Source organism: Pinus tabuliformis, chromosome 5_1, assembly GCF_031772625.1.
Source record: "Pinus tabuliformis cultivar Carrire ecotype Pingquan chromosome 5_1, CPIR1, whole genome shotgun sequence".
NCBI classification, from domain to species: domain Eukaryota; kingdom Viridiplantae; phylum Streptophyta; class Pinopsida; order Pinales; family Pinaceae; genus Pinus; species Pinus tabuliformis.
In genome coordinates this window covers 11,601,783-11,626,300 of record NC_142305.1, presented here as the reverse complement: position 1 = coordinate 11,626,300, position 24,518 = coordinate 11,601,783, and the positions used below count along the sequence as shown (strand labels likewise).

The 24,518-nt window shown below is 41.4% G+C and overlaps 1 protein-coding gene across 2 annotated transcripts in view; it reads left to right on the top strand.

The window, feature by feature from the left end:
* The window catches only part of LOC149163288 (Glycine cleavage T-protein family), a 388,788-nt gene that overhangs the window by 82,835 nt on the left and 281,435 nt on the right, over window positions 1-24,518 (top strand). Inside the window, exons 2-3 of one of the 2 annotated variants that reach the window (XM_089431672.1) lie at window positions 12,743-12,844; window positions 15,655-15,688. In XM_089431672.1, coding sequence (XP_089287798.1) covers window positions 12,743-12,844; window positions 15,655-15,688 — 136 coding nt within the window. The remainder of the gene's footprint in view (window positions 1-12,742; window positions 12,845-15,654; window positions 15,689-24,518) is intronic. The other variant, XM_089431674.1, reaches the window with a different exon arrangement.

The following is a 24,518-nucleotide window of genomic DNA, read 5'->3' as shown; positions in this document are numbered from 1 at the left end:
AAACTTAGGAAAAGTGGGTGAAAAAGGAAAATTTATAAAGGTGCCACCCCCAAACATTAGAAAAGCCAAGAAATTTGATGGGAAGTGGAGAGTGGGGGCCACTCCAAGGGAATATGCACCCCTTGGAGGAATTCGAATTGGGTGAGAGAGGGAATTTCATGGGTGGAGCCCACAAGGAGCATGAGGGATGGCTAGCTATAAATTGGAGGTGAGGCTCTCATTTTAGGGGCTTTTTGACATTTGATTATCCATTGTTACTCTAGCTGTTCAGCTGAGTTACAAGTGCTTCTTAGCACAAGAGCTTCCCAAGGAGTGAAGCTCAACCTTCTCTTCGGTGGACCTTGAGTGCCACCCTAGGAAGGATTTCGATCTTATTTGGAGGCTGGGAGAGAGGCATCACACAACACTACGCCATTCTGGTTCAGTTGGGATGCAGTAGGGAGAGCCATCTCGACATAGAGGAGATTGGTGCTAGAGCTGGAGGTTATATTGTTGCTGGGGTATTTCTTGGCAAAATTTCGAGTTAAGGAGGAGGATTTGCAGGTGGAATGTGAGTCCCTCACGCAAGATGAAATTGCTGGGCGTAGAGACCGCGTCATCACGTATAGGCCTGTGCAGTCATTTGTGGAGGTCAAGTGAGTGGAGTCTTGGGCAGAGGATTGAGGAGTTGTGTTGCTTATATTTTGGTTGGAGGAACATTGGCGAGGCGGGGGGGGGGGGGGGGGATTTTCTTGGCATTTTGGGAGCAACAAACATCATTCTCTAGTATAGGTGGTAATTTCTGGTTGTGGAGAAGGGCCAAGCTATTTGGGGCTAAATTTTGAGGGCCAAAACTAGAGCAAACCCTTTCTAGGTTTTTCTGGGTTTTTGGAAGGGATTCTAGTCCTAATTTTACAGAATTTTCAGGGCAGATTTGAGAGGTTGGATTAGGGTCCCAAGACAGCTAGCAGTGTAGAAAAATTGGGCCGACGTAGAATTCTGGAGACGAATTTCTACAGCAGTTGGGCATTGACATATTGATCACTTGAGGCTTGTAGCTTGCCTTGTGCAAGCCTAGGTCTATTTCCTATTGTACTCCAATAACTGAATATTAATAAAAATTGCCCATTTTGGTGTTGAGGAGCATTTTCTGTCTTATGGAAGTTTACTGAAGTTTTTCTGCGTTATATTTATTGCATGTCTTTGGTTATTCACTGTTAATTTCCTATTAGGAACATTATAGTAGCATGATTTTGGCCAGCTGTGGGGGGGGGGGCTAGTAAGATCATGGAGGAGTTGATGAGGCAAAGCCAACAATTGGTGAGGCAGAACCAACAAATTCTAGAGGGGATGCAACGACTGATACATAATCAACACAAAAGCCAAGTACATACACGTGCATCCTAGCAGTACAACACCCACACATATGGTCAGATTGACCATCCTACCATGCCTCATTCCTTGGATGAACAGGAGAAGGAGAATTATAGTTCAGGGGTTGGACCATCATATATAGGTGGGCAGTTAGAGGATGAGACCCGGAGGCGATTTTTCTGGTGGAGACCTGGTTTTAGACATCAGGAGACTGATGAGGAGGCCGAACATGAGGCTGAGGGCACGCAGTGTTGTGAGGAGCACGAAGATACACAGTGTGACGCAGGAGCCACACCCACAAGGGAGTTTCCTTTGGTAGACCCGATTGACACATTGGTGGACACAGTTGGGCAAACACCCATAGGACCATCCATTGACGAGGTGCCAGTAGGCAGAGAGGTACCTAGAGCTGTGACAGAGTTCCTAGACGATAGCTACATACAACAAAATGGAGAGCAGCTTGAGAAGTGTGAGATAGATGAGGATGTTATGCTTGAGGAGGTACCTGTAGTGGGGTAGCTCGAGACTCTGGTTGAGTCCATGATGGAGGAGGATGGGCAGTCATCGTTTGGGTCTGCCATCAGCAGGGAGCAGATAGATGCACAGGCAGCTAGCAGAGTTGCAATACTTCCATTCAATAGCTCTCTTCAAGCTTACATAGATGGGGCCTGCGGTATAGTTAGGTTACCTCTGCATGTTGGAGGAAGAGTGCCTAAGTTAACTAGAGAGATTGTATATGTTGACCAGGCCAGTGAGACGAGGCGACAAGAGTTGCATAGGGCGCAACACTCACATGATGGACTCGCTACGTACTCGGGGACGCTTGCATTTGATCCCTCTTATGGGGTTGGGTGGCAAGAGGTATTGAGTTGGTACCTGATAGGGTTAGCTAGGTTTTTGGATACATCCATGGTCGGGGGCATAGTTCAGCAGGAGCCATGGTTTTCCAGAGGGGCTCGAGGGTTAGATCATCGTTGGGATCTAGGTGGGACTCCCCATCACTACATGGATTGGGTTAGTCATGGTATTAGCAGGATGGTGGATCCCGTGATTGGACTCACCCCCATTTTCGTATTCCCATCAGAGTTCTGGATAACACTAGTGATAGGTTGGGCTGACAGGGGAGTAGGCAGACTCCGTGAGTTGTCTTGGCATGTTGGTCGTGCATGGGGTCATTGGATGATCAATGTACCTTGGTAGGAGGTTGTCAGAGGAGGTGGCATCGACAGGCCACCAGATAGTTCCTTGTATGGAGGGAAGGATTTCCCATGGATATATGGGGCACAAGGGTCACCGAGGAGCAACACCCTAGAGGCACTCCCATATGTTCATAGGGAGATTTGCACGAAAGATCTCTTAGGGAGGATCAGGAAGGGAGATCCACTCATCTGAGGTTATGGAGATTAGAGAGTGGATACGATGATACTGATAGGATGCAGACTGATATTTACTGACTCAGTTTTAGACCATGGCATCCAGGGATGTATAGGGGCATGCAACGGTGTGCAGCGATATGCAAAGGGGTACGAAGGTGCACAGTGGTGCATGGTGGTATGCAAGGTAGCACCGGGGTGTAGGAAGTGCAATTCCTCATAGTGTGACGAACACATCGATACAAGAGGGATACCCGCTGATGCGCGCGATGCGACAACATGTAGCGGGGTCTAGCGGTGCACAGAGATGTGCAACGAGGTGCAGTTGTATGCCAGGAGGCATGATGATAGATGGGTATATGCAACAGCTTGCGGGGCTACACTGTGAACAAGGAGAGTGCTGCTAGCAAGGCGACTACTTGATGAGAGCATTAGGCATGCCATTGAGGGGGGTATACCCAGGTTTGGAGAGCGGTTTGGTCATGGGGCTAGTCAGGAATGTCCACACGGGTTCTCGACCATACCCGCCGAAGCCCAGGCATCTCTCACTCGTTGGCCTTGCAGACAGTTGAAGGGAGCCTTGTTGTGTCCGATGGAGGCCTACATTGTGGGTAGCAGGACTTGGGAGACTTGCTTGAGATGACTCTATGAGATTCAGTGCATCAAGGGCACGATAGGGATTCCTCAGTGGAGGAGCAGGGTTGGTACGCGAGTTGGCAGCTACGGGCTAGGAGATGAGATGATCTTATGCAGGGGTGGTATACCATTCATCTCTAAGCCCACACTTGGGGAGTTGATCATGGGGGAGACATGTGCCTCTACTTCAGTAGGGCTTGTTGGGATCCTGCATGAGTAGGGGATACCGTGTATAGTTGAGGCAGTTTTCCAGTGGGTATCCGGGCTTCAGACACTGTATTGGCACATTACCGAGGGTGCAGATGGCAGACTTAGTGGTGATGATTGGCTGGAGCAGGATAGATCTGCATACACTGAGTCGGTTGCAGGCATCAGACATCTGTCTATTAGTAGCATTCAGGGATTAGTTGTATGGCATGTGGGGTTCCCAGTGGACATCGATACTACACAGTGGCAGGAGGCAAGAATTTGAAGCGATGGGCTTTCAACTTGGCTTTGGGTTCCAGGGATCCATTGGGGCAGTAGACCACCTTTCTTCGGAGGGATCACAGAGATGACAGTGACAAGACAACATCTCCCTTGGGAGGTCAGGTTGGGGATAGTTAGGATTATCACTTTGGGCCGAGGAGGACTTTCCTTGCTATTGTTTCGGCCAGAGACTAGACAAGGATTGGTAGATGATGGCTTTGATGGGATGCCCTGGCAGGATCGTCTTCAACACTATAGAGTTGTCCTTTACTGGGGTTGCGATGGAGGATTACGGTAGTGGATGGATCTGAAAGAGCACGAGAGGGTCGTAGTCATGCCTAGACTGGCGCAATTCCTACACATTGACCTCACTTTGAGATTAGTATGGGGCCATGGAACTACAGGGCAGAGTAGTTGGGTGACAGACTTAGGAGAGAGGGTTCCCACTAGGGAAGGACATCTAGGTATTGTTGGGCCTCAGTTTGGCAGTAGGCATGATACCTCTCAGGGACTTCCTGAGATGGGATAACACTTCACATGGGTGGTCTTATGACCAGCGGGATGTGCTTAGCCCCCACAGATTCTACTCCATCAAGTTCCAGGAGGGGAGGATGCCACTAGTCAGAGTGGCACAATGTTGACATGGTGGTATCCTTTTGAGATTAGCAAGGGACCCTGGCATCACAGTACTTGACAGTTCAACTACCTTTGGGGGTGAGCTGGGTTTGACAGGGGGAGATCATTCCGACCTTCCATTGGATTTTAGTGATTCTTTATTGGCATGGGGGACTTCACTAGCATGGAGGGACGACCAATAGGGGGAGTTTCGGGGAAGCTCGTGCGGGCAAGAATTTATCTCAACAGGGTCGGGATTTTATCTTTGGGTGCCCACCCTTCGAGTACATGAGATGGATGACTTAGTAGAGTAGTTGCACAGGGAGACAGACAGGGCTTTATATGATCGCGTTTCTTTCTTTACTGATGGTATGCGAGGGCTTCGGATGCCTATACCAAATTGGGCAGTGAGTGGAGCAATAGGTGTTTCACGTTGACTAGGAGGACTTGGGATCCTAGTATCGAGGGACTCCTTCATGACAGTGTTAGACTCAGTCTTGTTAGTCCTCTGTCAGAGTCAAGTTCACCAAGGTTCATTTCTCGTCATTTGCAGTCATTGATGTTATTGTGGTCCAGAAAAGAGTCATCTCAGAGTCAAGGTCTTATAGTTGGTCTTCAAACATGTCGAATGATGCCTGTAGGCTAGAGGAAGGTTCAGTGAGTTTCTATTTCAAGATGGTTATCGTCAATAATGCGAGATTGATTCTTCTTCAAAACCCTGTTTTGAAGAAGAAATCATCAAATGTGTTTTTGTAATAAATATGTAACATGTCAAAATGTTTCAAATTCTATAATGGCAGCCCTGTTTCGTTTTTAGCAGCGCCACCATCCCTGCAAGCAGACAAAGAAAAGCCATCATTCAAGCTTAGAAATCAGCAAGGAAACCAAAAAAAGAATTATATTAGAAAATGGGAAAAGTGTCAAGATCAAAACACGAGCAAATGGGTTATTAAGAAACAAAGATCAAAATCATTTCTATATGAGATTTCTCCAAGTTTATTAACCCATTTGTATCAAGAGTTATTGGGAAAATCTCAGAGAAAAGTTAAGTTTCAAATTGAAGAGCAAAAATGGATTTTATAAAAGGGTGGACTGAGTATGTGGTGCACTAAGGGCGCGCGACGCACTGGATTAATTTCCACAGTGTAATTTTACACTGGCGCTGCGCACTCACTAGGCGCGGCGCACTGTGAGTGCGCGCGGCGCACAGAACTTCTAAACCCAAAAATTCATGCTATTCCTTCAGAAAGCTAAATGTACCATACTAAGTTGGAAGGTTTTCGTTTTTTAGTCCAATTGATAAAAATGTGTTTAAATCGAGCCTTATGCAGGCCGGGCTGGAGCTTGGATCATTGAGGTTGAATTGCAATTCCCGGTGCGATCCAATGAAGAAATTATAGAAAAGTGCAGGGCAGCAGTGGATCGTGGCACGCGGGAAGGCGGTAAAATCAGATTGGCCGTCATAGACCATCCAGAGAAAAGATCAGGAACCTTGAAAGAGCAGCTTGCAATCATCACCCCGCAATTAGAAGAGTTGCGATTAAGGAAGGAGGAGCGCATTAAGCAGTTTACAGAAGTGAAAGGACAAATTCAAAAAATATCTGGAGAAATTTCAGGGTATTCTCAACGAACTGATGTTGTGTTGAACTCAATCAATGGGGAAGACGATGACTTGTCACTTAGAAAATTAGATGAATATCATGCACATCTTCAAGCACTCCAGAAAGAGAAGAGTGACCGCCTTCACAAGGTTTTGGAATATGTAAATGAGGTGCATCGACTTTGTGCGGTACTTGGTATGGACTTCTGGAAGACTGTCAGTGAAGTACATCCAAGCTTGCCTGAGTCAGCTCCTGGACAGACAAAAAATATTAGCAACAAGACATTGGAGGGATCATCACAGACTATTCAGACATTGAAAAATGAAAAGAAACTTCGAATTCAGAAGTTGCAAGATCTTGGAACATCTTTGGTTGAACTTTGGAAACCTAATGGATACTTCAATGGAAGAAAGAGAACGATATAGAAATGTTGTATGCAATCTTGGAGCATTAGATAATGAAGTTACAAGCGCAGGTTCTCTTGCACTTGATATCATTGACGAGGCGGAGGTAGAAGTTGAGAAATTGAATCTGTTGAAGGCAAGCAAAATGAAAGTGCAATTATCGGATAAGTACAATGTGCATCATTGATATAATCATATGAATTATCAACAGATGACTATACTTGGGATATTTTCTTTTGCACGTGGCTGGTATCACTGCTGTTCTGGATGGCACTATATCCAAAGGAAGTGCGATCGATCTTCTGCTATGGGCGCAGTTCCATTTTCGAGCTTTGGACATTCCAATGCAAACTTTCGAGTAGTAAAGTTCCAAGTTTGGGCAGCTGGGCGAAGACAGGTCACCTGGAAATATAGGAAAAGAAAGCGTGTCAATTCTCTTGCGGGGACAACATGCTTCCATATCTGACACCTGGTGTAAAAAGCACAAAGATCCAAGGCAATCATAAGAAGAGGTTCACACCCAAAATTGGTCCCCTGAAAAGAAAACAAAAGCAGAAGCAGGCAATAATGAAAAAGGGCAATGCCTAGCGTGGTTTTGCAGCTGTACTTCCATTTAGGAGACAATCGAAGAGTGTTGGTTCATATTTCAGGGTCTAGAAATGTGGTATTTTAAGGTGCAGGAACCTAATTTACTGAAATGCCTTGTATCCTGAACAGTGATCCATGTATTTCTTATTTTGAATCTGACTAAACTCATGAGAAATTTTTGAATATTATTTATAGATGAAGCTAGGATTGAGACTTGGTCATTGAAAAGTTTCAACCTCAAGCGAGTGTCACCATGGCACAGAGCTAATTGGCAATATATTCTTATTATCACTTGTTTGCTCAACTTCTCAGCTTCCAGACTGTGCAGTCACACTTCTTGCCCACCTTTGAGACATTGCTTTGATTTCAGAGGCTTAGAGTTTAGTAAAGGTCCATCTGACCTCATCAGTTCCTTCATTGGCAGCTCTCTCTCAAATATAAATGAGGTGTTCTGTCTGGGGGACTTCGTTAGGAACCAGCGTTATTCTCTGGCTTTCCTTCTTACTAGTGAATTAATGCTAGTGCTGCAGCGTGGCATTGCATATCTAGACTCGTAATTAAAATGTCAAAGGCTTTTTTTAGTGATGATTGCTTAAGAGAGGGGTTATTGTGGCTTGCCCATCATGCTCCTTTACAACCAAATGTTTATCCTTCAGACGTTCGAGATCTGGTTTTAGAGTCTCTGGACCCTCATTTGAACGCCCTCTTAAATGTGAAGCCATCAGAAGTGACACCGAGGGATTGTATTGCTGTTTTCAATCAGGCATTGGAAAGAACTGAAAGTGACATTGTTCTGCAGCTCAGAACAGTGTTCCTGGTTGGCTGCCACCTAAAATTAATGTGTTTGATGATATTGTGGAAGGTGGATTTCTAAACTCATATTTGCCCAAGTCTGGATGGAACGTGGTTTCTAACATTGATTCAATTGTTCATGCACTCAGAGTGTGCAAGCTTCCCTACTTTCCTTCATTAAACTGGGGTCCTGTTTCTTGTGGGGTCAAATTGCAAGAATATTCATCATTGAATTTACATCCTCAAATTAGTGCATTGGATGACGTCCAAGAACAGAAAACATATCTTGAGAAATCCTTATGTCAATATTTGACTGAGATAAGCTTGGCAAGAAAAGGTGATTTGATGATGTTGATGGAGGCTGATTTAATGGTACAGAACAACACTTCTTATGAATGCATTGGTTCTAGAAGTCTTATTATTCCAAAATGGGTTCCTATATATCGAAAAATTTACAATTGGCGGTTAATGCTATTAGCTAGTGAACCTGCTCCTGTTGCATATGTTTCACGACCAGGCACCATTGTTTCAGCAGGAAATGATGTAAAGAACCTTCTTTCATCTACTCGTCAAGTCTTTATATCCTCTGCAAGTGCTACCAAAGTGGAACCTTCATTAAATGAAATGTTTGAAGCAAGTTCCAGGGCTCTATCAAGGGGTTTAAGGTTGGCACCTAATGGATAGATTCTAAAAAATCAATTCTTGCAGCATGCAAGGGAAGGCAATCAAGAATCAGTGGTATTGGATAAAATAACCAGAGAACTCAAGGATGCACCTGTGCAATCACCTCTGATGAGCAAATTTTTTGGTAGAAAAAGGTGGCATGGAAGAAGTAAACTACCAAATTCCAGATCTTGATGAGGTGCAACACACTATAGATTTTGGTCAAACAGAGGAGGCGGCCTTGAATGACACAAGTCTTCAATACAGGTGACAATGCATTATTCAAAAATCGATTCCATAATGGCATACCACAAACAAAGGCATTTTTGCTCGCAGTAATCTTTTGGAATGTGATTACCAACGACATGGTTCACTTCCAAATCATCAAACCAAAAACGAAATCCAAGATTCCTTGCGCTATTTAAAGACACTTTTCTACAACAGTTTGATTTTGAGAGACAAGTTGAACAACTTCTGATGTGTGCCTCAGTGGAAAGAATGTGCTGCTACAAGCATAATTCAGCTGCAACAAATTCTTAAGTACCTTGTAGTTTGGGTGTAAGTTCGATGAAATAAATTCATTACCTGACTTGACTTTTTCTTTGGGTTGAATACTAGTTTTAGTCATAAAGAATGAGAGAAGAATATCATCTGAACTTAATTGAGACTCTTTGAAGTTGGTTCCATTTCGGTCTTAGAAGAATCTTGAGTGGAGTATCGGTGAGAGGGATAGATCAAATTCTATAAAAACGCATTTTCAGTCCATAATATAAGGGAAGGGGGGAAGGCGTTGAACACATCAATATTGTTGTAAGCAGTGCATAAAGGAGAAGGCTTTGAATGACACAAAAGGTGAAAAAGTCGAAAACCAAGCGGTGAAAAAGGCACAGGGAAGGCAAAAAGTCAGAAACCGAAAAGCCAAAATTTAAATCAGAGACATCTACCAGGGTAGAGAAACAGGATTCGATTTCCTATTTTTCACTTCAATTATGATATGCAGCTACAGTTGTCGTCTTTTTATTGATCATCAAAAAAGTTTCAAATGGAATAATGTAACGCTGCTCTGTCCCCAACACAGATGGACAACTCTTTCCCTATCTTCGTCGATTGGTTTTCCAGCTCCCTACTTTTCATCGATTTGTTTTCCCTCAGATGAAATTTATTTATTGTATGACAAATCATTTGTGGAGGGTTTTGAGTTCTGGGAAACGGTGGAGGAATAACTCAGCGTGTGGCTGTACAGTTTGACAGAGAAATAATTAAATGGGGCAGCTCTGATTTATAAGATTCTTGCGGTATGAGTTTTGGCATGTGTTTTTTCCCTCTGTTTCATATGTATCCTGTGATGTTTTGCAGTTCATTCATGCTCGTGTCCAGCTGAATACTTTTAAGTGAGAAAGGTAGAATTCAGTCATTGCTCTGCCTTGAGGAAGTGTTCAGTATTTATGTGTTTTCTTCTATCTGGAAAGGATTCATACATTAATGCCCTTTTCAGCCTTTCTTAAACAATCTTTTCACCCCATTTAGTTTCAATTCGATTGCTAAAATCTCATGCTTATCTCGCCTTATGAAATATCCCGTGCCTTCGGTTAAATCTCTGCTCATGCTGTCCTGGTCCCATACAACCCAACAACTTAGTCATTAAATCAAATATCCCTCATTCAAATTCATTTACTAGCCTAAAATCAGTGCCCGTTTTAAGTCATCTCGCACCCTATTGCTCATTTTATCGAGATTGACTGGAGAGAGCCCTCTCCTGTTCTGGTAGGGCTAGCTACCAGACTGAGCGTGGTTTGATGTTGCCTTGAATCTCGTCTTCCTTCATCCTGAGGCAGATTTGAGCCCTAACAGACAGGATAGCGTTGGGGACAGTGATGACTCAGTGGGACATTTGGGACCCCAGTATCATTTGCAGTAGCCATTTTGGTAAGATGATAGAGGGGCGCTTGTTCAGGCATTGCTTGAGGACAAACAATTCTTGGTGGGGAGGACTGTCATGTCCCCAATTAATAAATTTGCTAAGGGAATTTTCAATTTTGCAATTTTTGGCAGTTAATAAATATTTAGCATATAAACTTAGGAAAAATGGGTGAAAAAGGAAAATTTATAAAGGTGCCACCCCCAAACATTAGAAATGCCAAGAAATTTGATGGGAAGTGGAGAGTGGGGGCCACTCCAAGGGAATACACACCCCATGGAGGAATTCGAATTGGGTGAGAGGGGGAATTTCATGGGTGGAGCCCACAAGGAGCATGAGGGATGGATAGCTATAAATTGGAGGTGAGGCTCTCATTTTAGGGGCTTTTTGACATTTGATTATCCATTTTTACTCTAGGTGTTCAGCTAAGTTACAAGTGCTGCTTAGCACAAGAGCTTCCAAGGAGTGAAGCTCAACCTTCTCTTCGGTGGACCTTGAGTGCCACCCTAGGAAGGATTTCGATCTTATTTGGAGGCTGGGAGAGAGGCATCACACAACACTACGCCATTCTGGTTCAGCTGGGACGCAGTAGGGAGAGCCATGCAGTCATAGAGGGAGATTGGTGTCGGAGCTGGAGGTTGTATTGTTGTTGGGATGTTTCTTGGCAAAATTCCGAGTTAAGGAGGAGGATTTACAGGTGGAGAGTGAGTCCCTCATGCATGACGAAATTGCTAGGCGTAGAGACTGCGTCATCACCTACAAGCTTGTGCAGTCATTTGTGGGGGTCAAGTGAGTGGAGTCTTGGGCAGAGGATTGAGGAGTTGTGTTGCTCAGATTTTGGTTGGAGGAACATTGGGGGGAGTTTCTTGGCATTTTGGGAGCAGAAAACATCATTCTCTACTACAGGTGATAATTTCTGGTTGTGGAGAAGGGCCAAGCTATTTGGGGCCGAATTTTGAGGGTCAAAACCAGAGCAAACCCTTTCTGGGTTTTTCTGGGTTTTTGGCAAGGATTCCAGTGCTAATTTTACAGAATTTTCTGGGCAGATTTGAGGGGTTGGATCAGGGTCCCAAGACAGCCAACAGTGCAAAAAAACTGGGCCAACATAGAATTCTGGAGGACGAATTTCTACAGCAGTTGGGCATTGACATATTGATCACCTGAGGCTTGTAGCTTGCCTTGTGCAAGCCTAGGTGCACTCTTTCTATTTCCTATTGTACTCCAGCAGCTGAATATTAATAAAAATTGCCCATTTTGGCGTTGAGGAGCATTTTCTGTCTTATGGATGTTTACTGAAGTTTTTCTGTGTTATATTTGTTGCATGTCTTTGGTTATTCACTGTTAATTTCCTATTAGGAACATTAAACGCAATTTGGAATTTGGCCCTAGTTGCCAATTTTAACAAACCCTCTCGGGAAATTCACCTTAAAATTTTCAGATTTAATTTAAATCTATAAAAGTGGTTGGAAATTGTGAAAAAATTATTCTAAATACAAGAAAATATAGATCTTAGGCACTATAGACTCTAGAGTAATGAAAAGAGGTTTGATAAGGGACTTACTTGAATGGCTGAAAACATTTATGAAATTGTAGATCCCGTGTGGTCCATGATTGCAAAATTGGTTACAGTACGTGCCGATGGATGACCAAACTTCCTTCAAGATGGAATGTTGGACAGGAGAGAGAAATTTGACTAGAGCAAGAAGTGGAGGATCCTGGCATCATGTTATGTGCTGATCATATATGGCTGTTGGCTGGCTAGTTGTCTAAGGAGGAGAAAAAAATTATCATATGGGTTACCCTTTTCTTGGTGGGTAATAGAGACTTTGAGGATATTTAAAGAGGAATTTGTGAAAGTTGAACTCATTGCCTTTTGTTGTGTTGGGTCCTTTTGTCTTGGTGCATTGGAGCATATGCTTTCCTTTTTGGTCTTTTTAGGGGGGTTTCCTGGTACCCCTGTTGTTTTTGTGATGTAACTCTTTGTTCTATGATGTACTTATGTGTTCTATGAACTAATATAAACAACATTTGGAAAAAATCACATATGCAATGGTTCAACAACAGATTAAAGAATATATCTATTTCGTCCATAACTTATGATTGTCAATAGACGTCCATTCATTCTGAGTCTTTTACCTGTCCTTAGCTACGAATGGTTCTTGTCTTCTTTTGTTTCCCATGTTAATAAATAGAAATATTAACTTCTAACTGAGATAGTAAAGTCAAAGATGAAATTTGCAGTTCATTTCTCTCTCATGGACATAGATTTCAATTTCTTGTGGACAGAGAAATGCTATCTGTTATCTTAATGAAAATCTTTTTTTGTCCTAGGTTATTATGAAGGATATGGGTGCACAACTTTCATCAGGTGGCATTGTGGAGACATTTGGAAATGATGAGGCTTCTTTGAAGGCTGTGGAGGATGGTGTTGCAGTATGTGTTTTGTTCTAGAATCTAACTGCTGTGTGTTTGGAAGGCCTTTACATTTGATTTGGGTAAAATGAATATGTTACTAACATCAAAGAAACGGATTGCCAGAAAAAAGTGTGCCTACGAGAGTTATGATATCAGCTGCCTATTTGTTGACTAGAAATCCCTTGGAATCATAATCTACCTTACAATATTATTAAGAAGATATCAATGTCTCGTTCTTTCATCTTTCTTATTAGAGTAATTCACCACATCTTAAATCTGAATCCAACATATAGTAAAGAGACAGCAGCAAGAATCATCTGTGCTTCCTTCAGTATGACATCAGATCTGGATATAAAGATGTTCTCTCATTAGAGAATAAGCCTAAGTTGCCTTGCATGCATGATTACTCACGAACATACAAAACAACCATTCATTGTGTAATGTACTTAACCAGCAGAAATAATGGAACTTGAACAATATTCAGAGAAATATAAGTGCATAAATACAAGGGACAAGGAGATTAAACCTGAAGAATATAACCCTTGCATTGATAATTTCCGAAGAGAGAGCAATATTCACCGACCTCTTCGACAGGGTGACCTCCTTTGAGCAGAGCTCCAACCCAATAAAAATTCTTGAGAAAATATTAAATAGCCTCCTAGATCTATAACTAGTTTCTTATTGGCAAAATGCTAATTAATGTGGTCCCATCATTAATGAGTACCAACCGCCTAGTGTGCTTTATTTAAAAATGACGATCCTTTTACATTAAGTGACTAGAACTATCTAATGAGCCTTGTTACCGACCATTTTGTTTGAGACTAGAGAGTGAGGGAAGAGTGGTCCTGGAGCTATTTAGTAGGTATAGATGTACAAAGTAAAGGATGAGCTCAGAGACTGATCGATGCAATGTAGAAAATTCTATTGCAGAGACTGGCCATGAAATTGTCTCAGAGGACAAGCCACAGAAGATGAAGATATGGAATTTAAAAGTTTTATCATTTGTGTAGTTCCATGTGAATGGTACTCCATGGATGAAATGTAAGAACAAAGAACAAGGATTCAAGAATGGCCCAACAGCTTTGATTATATGTCTGCATTGTCGCCTTTTGTAATGATAGTGAGTTCGGGGGTCCTAGCAGAAGGGAACCAGATGATGGGAGCATCTTGCCATAGCTTTTGGAGAGAGCTCTTGATTGATACTGTGCAGAACACCTTTGACAAATGGACATAGCACATACTGGAGGTCATCTTACTCGAGTTAGAGGTTTTCTGGTGGATATGGTTGCTCTCCTTATTGTTTTTCTGTGGACAGAGGAGAGTGCCACATTGAAATGAGCTGATTTGTGCTTCCTACCTAATTTGTTACTTTGACCAGAAGGGTTTGTCTGCATGTTGGCTCTTGGGTTGTTGTATTCTATGTTCATGATTCTGTTGCAGATACAAACATTTGCTTGTTGCCATCCTGATGAGATGATGACTTGTCTTACTATGGCAGCTACCATTAAGACAAGAAAATACAGTGAAGAATGAGAAGCATCTAAATATCACCTGTGACACAAGATTGCCTGTGGAGGAAGAAAGAAGACTGCTATATGTACAAACAAAAGCAAGATCCAGTTTCGACAGATGTCAGCAGCAGAATACGGTGCCAAATATAAATGCAAAATCCCGAAGGGGCTGGAAATGATACTTGCTCTCGTAGGATTTTGGGCCTGTAACAGTCATCAGCATGTAAAGGTACTGTTTTGATATATTACAGCAGCAAGAGGTCACCCCTTTAACTGGTATTTACAGTAGGCTGCTACTAGTTCATTGGTTCACTATCGAGTGCATAAAGGTCTTAGTTTGATGGAGAAAGAATCAGTCACTCAGCTGTTTAGTGCAGAGATGATTCAGTAAATCTTCGCTTGATAACACTGCAAAATGTGTGATTTTATGCCATGCTCCTTGCAAAGAATTCTACAAGAATTAAAAGGCGCATCATGTGCTATTTGAGATACAGATCTGTGACCTAGCTCTGGAACATAATGGCCCAGCAGACTGAAGTTAAAGTCTGTCATTAATGAGGAATGAAGTTATCGTGTGTGTGTGTGTATACATACATACATACATACATATAGGTGAGCAAACATACCTTCTAAATTTGGCAGGGCTGACATATGTATGTGGAGAAGTTGAGTCCTACGGTTGACCTATTTGAGCCCTAATATCACTGTATATTAGAGGAGCCGACCCCTTGCTGGCGAGTTTGAAGGCTGAGCATGAATTTTGAAGCTCATTTGCCAACCTTGGAGGACACATTAGGGGAGGTCCCACTGGACTAGGATTGAAGATTAACCCCCCATTTAAGGTGAGGAAACAAAACCACGTCAAAGCCCTTCCTTTTTCGAAGTCACCCTATATCCCATGGGCCATGCCAAATGCCCAAATGCAAAACAAGCATAACACCCGATTGGACAATGAATAAAATACATTTTGGATCGGATTGCCCACCTTCTAACATGTGCTCTTGACAAATGGTTGAGGAAACACATAACTGATGCAGGTGGCAGAGATAAAATGCCACATCACATCAGCTATGAGGTGGTTGTCGGCTGCCGGCTAGAAGAAGATGATTAGGAGAAAATTTCTCCTAGGGGTACCCACTTTTGGTGGGTAACAAGGATTAAGTTGTTTTGCTGTTTTGACATGCATGAGTATATTTTACTTGCTTTCTCTAAAACTATTTTATTCTATAATTAAAGTCAATGCATATCTTACGATAAAGAAAGTTCAATGTTCTTCTAGGAGTATGTCTTCTCTCATATACTTATTTGTTTGTACAGGTTGTTGATTTATCTCACTTTGGTAGAATTAGAGGTATGCCTTCTTTCCATAAGCCAATACCTTTAACTACAATTTACAAGTTGCTTTCAATATTTTACATGATCATAGGATAAAAATGTTTTTGTAATATGTCTAGCATTTTATGTCATTTAGCCAAGGATCTTGCAAAAAATGGTAAATCACTTGAAAACAGTAACTTAATATCAAATTAGTACTTTTGAGACTCAAATGAACAAGAATCCATTTTTTTTGGTAGAATTAGGTAGATTCTACTTGCTGAATACTAATAAATGGCAAAAGTTCATCTCGTTAAGCAATACACATTCTTTTGAGCAAATACTCATTAAAATATTTCTTATGCCTCTATGACGATTATATTTGCATCATGTTGAAGGTTTGTAATGTTGTTTATCGTCCATTGGGTCTTTCATGTTGGGAAGTTATTGTGCATAGGACAACTTCTCGAAGGTCTAAAGAGAATGGTAGCTTGGGGAAGATCAATTAGGCCAGCTAGGTGAGAACTAGAGTTTAGTATTTTATTTTTAATCCAAGGACATGACAATGGTAGCTTGGGGAAGATCAATTAGGCCAAGCTAGGTGAGAAATAGAGTTTAATATTTTATTTTCAATAATAATAAAAAGACACCAAGTGAGAAACATGGAGCGCTAGAAGACAATATTTTTTTAATTAAAAATCTGAGATTGTGTCAGAATTTTGGAGCGCATCCTTTGAGAATTTGAAAAATATGTAGCTAAGGATGCTGCAGCGAAGGCCAAGATAAACCGGGGTACAAATGGAGAAGATGGAATTAGGATGTACTTCTAACAGGTAAAATGAAGGCAAGGATCTTGAAAGAATTTATGTACAAGGTGATTAACATAGATATAAGATGAAAAAACAGAAGAAAAATTTCAAGGATCTTTGTGTTTTTAGTTTTTGATACTAAAATGAAGGAGGCCCAGGCAGCTGTTAGGCATGCTATTCCTTCTAAATTACTAGGATTCGAAAAAGTGTATCTATGATGACTGTTACCCACCAAAAGTAGGTGACCCTATAGAAGAAAATTTTTCTCTCACACTTCGCATCCAACCAGCCAGCTAGCACATTGAAAAGTGTAACTAGGTTCGGTCTTCATAATGACATGTAATTGTGACTTTCGTAAATGATGTAATGAAGAAAATAAAATTATTATTGTAAGTCTTGCTTCATGGGTTTCATGAGCAAGTGATTTTATTTTAGTTGGCTCCCATTGAGAGCCTTAGGATTGGTCATTAAAAGTCAAAGAGTCTATGTCATGTATGAAGAACCCTTCTTGGGGATATATCAATGTATATGAGTCTACAAAATGTCTAGATAGCCCTCCAACGACAAGCACTAGCCATCCTCTTCAAGTCGGCCTCCAAACTATATGGAAGAACTCATGTCGGCTCACCTCAATAGACACACCTATTTGATAATCTCAGGTCGGCTTATTTCATAGACAAACTACTATATATATGCGGCTGAGCTCTTCGCATTAGACAGTGAGAAATTTAGACCTCTCTGTGATTTTCGGATGGGTATTTACAGTTCACTGTTCGGAGGTAAGCTTCGATAAAAGGGACAACAAGTAAAGACAACAAGGACGTGTTTAAAAGGTGATCACAACTAAGAGATACTAGGACCTCCCCCAGAAGTCGGATCACAGAACAGAGGACAAGTTAGATATCTCTTTGATTTCGGATAGATAGTGGAATAGGCTGCAATCATAAGAAGAAGAAATAACTTTGGGTCTTTGTCTAGGGCTAAACACAGTTTAGATATATACAGTGACAAGGTCGAAGAAAATGCAGTGATAAGTTTGGTGAAGAAGCGTGATAAGGGTGTTGTCTCACAGTCAAAGAGTTCAGTGATGAATTCAGAAGACAAGCATTTCAGTGTTGCTACAGTGGTCACATTTTGGTGACACTAAATTGTTATGTCTCAGTATCATCTCTAATGTATCTACAGGTCATCGAATGCCGAAGTGGAAGGGGAGTCAAGCAGAAGGTTGACTATCAAGAGAGTTGGTGTCTTGGGCTTGGAGTGGCTAATAGGTCAAGGGTCTTGGTCTTGGTATTCATCAATTGGAATCTCTATAAGAATAATTTGTGCGGGCTTTCCGCTCAAAGAGTGAGAGGTTTTGGCCCTGGCTCATAGCCTACATGCTGTATGTCTTGTATGTTTATGTTCATGCATTGGTTACTGTTTGATGAAGAAGAACACTAATAATCTAACAAGAAGAAGATCCTAATCTAAAGAAGAAAAATGCTTTCACAAACAGTCATTAATCAAAGAGAAATCACCTAATGCTAATGCCCTAGTTTTCTCAACATGGTATCAGAGGTAAGGTACTAAAGTCAAAGGAAGGGTATCTAATCAAAGAGACACTAAAGGATCGAGTTTCAAGAAAGGCATCTAAGCAAGTCAAAGGCTATCAAAGCAAAAGATCAAGATCTACATTGAAGAATAAAATTCTAGATCAAAGAAGCAGTCTACAATAGCAAAAGTTTTGGATCCTCTAGTCATCATCAAAAGACCACAAAGATGCTCATGAAGATATCTACAAAGCAAGGTAGCTCGAAGAACTTTAAAGCCGAAGATCACATCATCTTGAAGAAAGTCGAAACCCTAGAAGAAATTCTGATTTGCACTCATTCACTACAAAAGAAGTCGAAGTATCTTGAAGGCTGGAAGGCATTGTCATCATCTTCAAGGTTATAAAGAAAGCAAGGATCCTCTCCTTGTCCTTGAAGAAGATCATCCGAGGAAGCGGAAAATCACCCTCATCAAAAGGAGCCAGATCAAAAGGCATTTTATTCATAAAAGGAGCAATCTTCTTTATTGAAGAAAGGCTTTTTCATTTGGAAGAAGATCATCCAAGAGGAAGCACTAATACAACTTCTTCAACTGTCATCAAAGTGATCAAGCAGAAGATTTCATCTTCACTTGTCAAGTAAGTATCTTTCATTCTTTAATTAAATTTGGTAAAATGACTTCATGTTTGCAAGGAGATCTATAAGCTGGTTGGGTCATCGAAATTCCTTGCATGAAAAAGGATAGACAAAATCCCCAGAGAAAGTGAAGTCATTGAACACATCAATGAAAAAGGTCTCATTTGAATTCATGGAAAGGGTTTCTTATGAAAGGTCCCCTCATATAGCAATATTGGAGACATCAAAGAGATGTATATTCTCTGAAGATGCGATAAAGAAGGTCACATGACTTAGATCTGATCTGCACAAAATTGAAGGTATGAAAGAATGAAGGGATATCTTCATAAGATCTCAACTGCAAGATTTGGGAGAGATGATAAGAAGATAATCATCATTGTTCTAAATGCACTAACTGATGAACAAGGTAATAAATGTCCATGGGGATAAGAAAGTTACCTCATTTGACAACTTGTGGTTTCTATGCAAGATAGAAGAAGACAAGTTGAGGGCAAAAGTGTTGAAGGTTAAAGGACTCAAACATTTGCAGGAAGGAAAGGGAAGTTTGGAAAAATTTGGTCCTCAGAAAAGAAAGAAGAGCATAGCTGAGATTCAATACTATGGATGTAAAATTATGGACATCACAGAAAAGATTGTCTTAAAAGGACAATATCAAAAGAAGAGAAGAAGCCCATATCACCGAAGAAGTGGAGGAAGCTGAAGAGAAGAAGTACAAGAAAAGAGGAAGTAAGAGATCTCTACAATGAATGAGATAGTCTCCCTCACATCTTATGTTATAGGATATGGCTATAATAATTACAAAGATGCATCGTGGCATCATGGAAGCATTAGAAACAAGAGCTCATGACATCACCATAGGAAACATGAAAGATGTCTAGAACAAAATCTATGGCAGTCAAATATGAAGGATATAGGTCTTGGGAATCTCATTGCAAACTTAAGAAAAGGAAGAAGTCATCCAGGACAAGGCTCATTATACATCAAGTCAAAAAGGAAACATCTGTCGGATAGGGATATGCAAGATCCTCAAGATTCTCTGATGGAATCCTCATCGGAGGGTTCACCGATCTAGAGAGGAAGCAAGTGTTTTATCAGGAACTCCAACTGGTGGAGTTCATGGGATGATGGTATGATGACATAAGAGATGAAGCAGATCAAGGGGTTGAAGATTTTTTCAATCCAGGAAACTACTGAAAGAAGCCTAGATGACCTAAAGATAAATGAGGTATGTATGCTTGTATCTAATATTATAATGTTATGTCGTATGGTTGCAGGTAACATTGATCATTACTTCTATCTTGAGAAGCATGATCAAGGGAAAAGGATCTCATCCTCTGAAAGGATTTAAGACGGCATAAGTCACACTAGATGAAATCAACATAATATGTTCTCATATGAATCATGAGGAAGCTGACTACAATTAAGAAACTCTGATTGGAAGCTCCTGGGAATGGAATGTGTGAAGAAAAAGGAAGAAAGAGATTGTGAGATATGCAACCATGATAAAGGCATTCAACATGCGAGACCAAGAAGAGTTGATTGGAATATCTCCTAGAAAGATATGAAGGCTCTGATGAGAGTCAAAAAAAGATGGAGACCCTTGAAAATGGATATCTATGGAAGATGTGTCAACTTGCATGCAGGATGCTGATACCTAGAGGAAGATGTCATGATAAGAGACCATCACAAAGGTAATTTTGATTCAAGTGTTCATTTTGTATTTTTGAACTAATATCTGGATGGGCTTACGTAGGATTGCCAAAGGGAAGATCTGTGGATGACTTGCAGGAAGACCATATAGAAGGATGTAAGATCCTTCCAAAAATATGGCATGAAGAAAGCAACATGACATGAAGCAAAGCCAGATGGAAAAACTGATGAATCACTTTCTGATGAAAGGAATGAGGACATGACTTACTCATGAACGAAAGTGATGGATGGTCTGTGCCCTATGAAGAAGTCCCAAAAGATGAAGACGCCATAACGAAGAATAAATATATGACATCAAAGGAAGGAGCTCTTCAAGCGGCTGGTTGTTCCATGATCTCCACATGAGGAGCTGCTGTAGGTCCCTAGTTAAGGGGGAGCCTAAAAAGAAGTTTCTTACTCGGAAGAAACTTGGAAATTCCTAAGCCAAGAGGGAGCTTAGGTACATTCCTTTTGTAAGAATGAGTACATTCCTTTATTAGAATATGTCCTCCCTATCTGAGAGGGAGAGATAGACACATCACTCTGGTCTTCACCTGGGTCCTGGGAAGACAGAATGGAGGATTGGGTAATTATTTGGCATCCGATACTCTTTGAGGATGAGATAGGGCATCCAATAGAAGAGTAGTCATGGAGGACCAATATTTTTTGAGGGCTGGAGAGTCTAAGATAAGAATAGTCCTTATGGAACACACCTTGAGTACCCGGGTAGGGGATGTTCCGAGGGAGACAATGATAAGAGCAGAGGGCCAAAGTGACTACACAGAGGGCCAAAGGGCCTGCGTGGGTGACATAGAGGGCCAAAGAGCCAACGCAGAGTATCTGTAGGCTGACACAGAGGGTTCTAGGCTGACGCAGAGGCCAGGAGGGCTGACGCAGAACCTCAGAGAGGCATTGGATAGACTTTCGTGGAGCAGACTTGCCGAATATCTGCTTCTGAAGAGAGGTATTACTGCCAGATTAATTTCTCTGTCGGGTGAGCCAGTTTGGCACCCAGTTGTACTTAAGAAAAACTGCTTAATAATAAAACCCTAAGAACTACTGCACCGATTTTCCCAAGTTCGGTTTTTCCGGGGACAATTGCCCAAAAATAACGGTCCCTTGTGTGTTTGTCTATTTCTTTCAGTTGATGATCTATAGATGGTTGAGACTACATTTGTGTTTATTTCAGTATTTATATGGTTAAATAACTTATTCAGTAATTAAACAAGTAGGTGAAATAAACCAGATAGTGTAGGAAAATTTCTAACGGGTTAGACTTAGAAATTTCAACATGGTATCAGAGCGTTGCAGATCACAGGAGAGCTGAAGGCACCAACTAAATCAGAGAATTTGCAGCAGAAACAACTGTCTCAAGAGATAGCAGGTTGGCAAGATAAAGAAAGAAGGCAAGCAAGAAAGATGGCGAGCGATCAAGAATGTTACATACCATACCGTCGAGTAACTACTACAGAATGAATGCCCCATTCGTATTGAATGACTGTTCCTTACCGTAATGAACCTCTTTCCTTGAACTAACTATTTCCTTCTGGCATTGATAAGGTCATATGCCCCATAAGTAGCCCAAATTTAGGAGGGGATAAGTTGTTCCTAAGCAGAAAGTAGCAGAGTGATGCAAAGAGCTTGTGTCATCATTTCTGGCCAGAGAAAGGGTCAGCGCAGAAGCAGTGAGAGGCAGAAGAGGCTCACGAAGAGCCATGTCATCCTGCTCAGTCAGGTAGGAGTGACGTAGTTGGCTAGAGGAGCAATTCAGCCATTGCCAGGATTGCGTAGAGCCAAAAGGCTCAGTTTCTTCAGCTGCTGGGGCCTAGGGAGCTGTGGGCAGATTGTGGATTGTGAAGCTGGTGGGGTGTTGTTGTTGTCGAAGCAGAACAATACCTAATGGTACAAAAACAAGGTAGAGGGAGTCGCTACCTAGGCGGATTTCTAGCCAAGAAATCCAAATCAGTGTTGCAAGAACAAAGGTTGTGAAAATTCTATCACTGCAGCAACTGATTTACTTTTCCTACTTATTCCACAATAAGTTATTTATGAAATTACTTCAATAAACATTAAAATAAATACTGTTGCAGATATCACACCGTAATACAGAAACAAACATATGCACAAGAATCAACACATTGACACAATTATTTTGGACAACAGTCCCTGGAAAAACCCAATGTGGGAAAACCAGTGTAGCAAGGGAGGTTTTTATTATTCAACAATTCTTCAGTACAACAGGGTGCCAAAATGGCTTACCCACAGAGAGAAAAAAATCTCCAGCACTTCTCCCAATCCCAGCGTCAGCCCGGCTAACCTCTGCGTGGCTCTCAGACCCTCTGCGTCAGCCCTGGGCCTCTCTGCGTCACCCACGCAGGCCCAGTTAGTGACTGCGCAGTCTCCTGCTGCCTCTGTGTCTGCCTGAAATGCCCTGTGTCTGCCTCTCTTGCCTCAACGCTGATCTCTAGTGGCTGATCCCGTCTCTCTGTTCCGTACTTGCTGCCTCCTGACTGCTCACCAGACCACTGGTTCAATTTCTCAGCTAACCCTGCTCCAGAAATTGAACTGACTGGTCTCCCTCAGTGTGTTCTCCAAGTGACCCTCAAGCCTCCTCTTATACTTTTCTTGTTGACAAATCAATGGCCGAGATTAAGTCCCTAATCAACGACTAAGATTAGATCTGGCTTGATCCATGACTTTTGGACCATTCTAACACAGTTTATATTAATTCACATTAATATTTTATTTTCCCTAAGTTTAGACTTAGGGACTTCATGAAAAATATTAATTATTTTAATATCTCTCAAACTGTTTAGAATCTGCCCAAACTCTTTTTGGGTATTGGAGATCTCATGTGCCTTAGCCTCTCCACCATTTTTGTGGCTAGAGCTGTTAGGCCCCTATACTACTAGTGTAACCCCTTATTGTTATTAGTACAACCCACTTATTATATTGATGTACCCATGTAGTGCCCATATTGCTACTAATGTGCCCCATAGAAGTCCACTATTGTTATTATTGTGCCCTTACATTATTATTGTTATGTCGGCTCTGGTAATGTTATGACCCCTTAGACTCCTATATATAGAAAGGAGGTCTTTTCATTTGTATCATCCAAGAATTGTTCATTTATGTAATGTAAAGGAGGTTGCCCCCTGGAAGAGGCTGAATTCTAAGGCGTTGATCTATCTTTTCTTGAGCTGGTTTCATAACATTTGGTATCAGAGCTTTGGATTCTAGGGTTTCGCTGCTCCAAACAGGTCATCGTGGCATTTTCGCTATAACTTTTTTCTGTGACGTTTCAGAAGTCGCAAAAAAAACCCATTTGAGAAGAAATCGCGCTGAACTTTGGGTCCAAATTTCATAGCTTTTCACGCTATAGTTTCGGAGATATGATCTGAGGAAGTTGGTCTTTTTGCAAAATCCTGAATTACATTCAAAACAGGTGACCTAGGGAAAATAGTCATAATTTTCTCTCTGAGCATTGGATTGAAATTTCGTAAGAAGGTACAGAAAGAGGACGGACTGTAGTTTCTTGTATGCATTTTTCAGATCCATAGGTTGAAAAATTGACACGTGGCACTTCATACAAGTTCACTCTTCTGGAAAGGTCTATAATCAGGTCATCTTGGGAGATTGTGCATAACTCTTTTTTGGGGAATCCAATTTGGATCAGACTGGTGGCATTGGAAAGAGGACACAGAGGGCTACTACAGGTAGCAATTTCAGAACTTAAATATCCGCAAGTACAGAGTTACAGTCGTTTCAAGTTCGAGGTCCTAAAATCAAGAAAAAGCAAGATGAGGAAGTTTGATGGCAAGGATCCGGTAAATTGGATACTTCAGATGGAGCAATATTTTGATCTACATGGTGTACCACTGTTACAAAAGGTATGTATTGCATCTTCATATTTAGAACCGGATCAATTTTTATGGTATAAAGGGCTTTGTTCTCGTAAAAAACTTGTTACGTGGTCAATTCTCATGGAGGAAATGATAGCACATTATGAGGATACAAAGAGCAACACCTTCTTTAGAGCAACACCACAACAATTGGAAAGAGTAAAAGGGCTTTGTGACATATTTGAAAGTAAAATTATGGCAACAAGGAAGTCTACCCCTCACAACTATAAAGATGGATGTGTTGTTCCTCCTAGCCTTCCACAACCTACAAGGGTTACACCACAACAATTGGAAGAAAA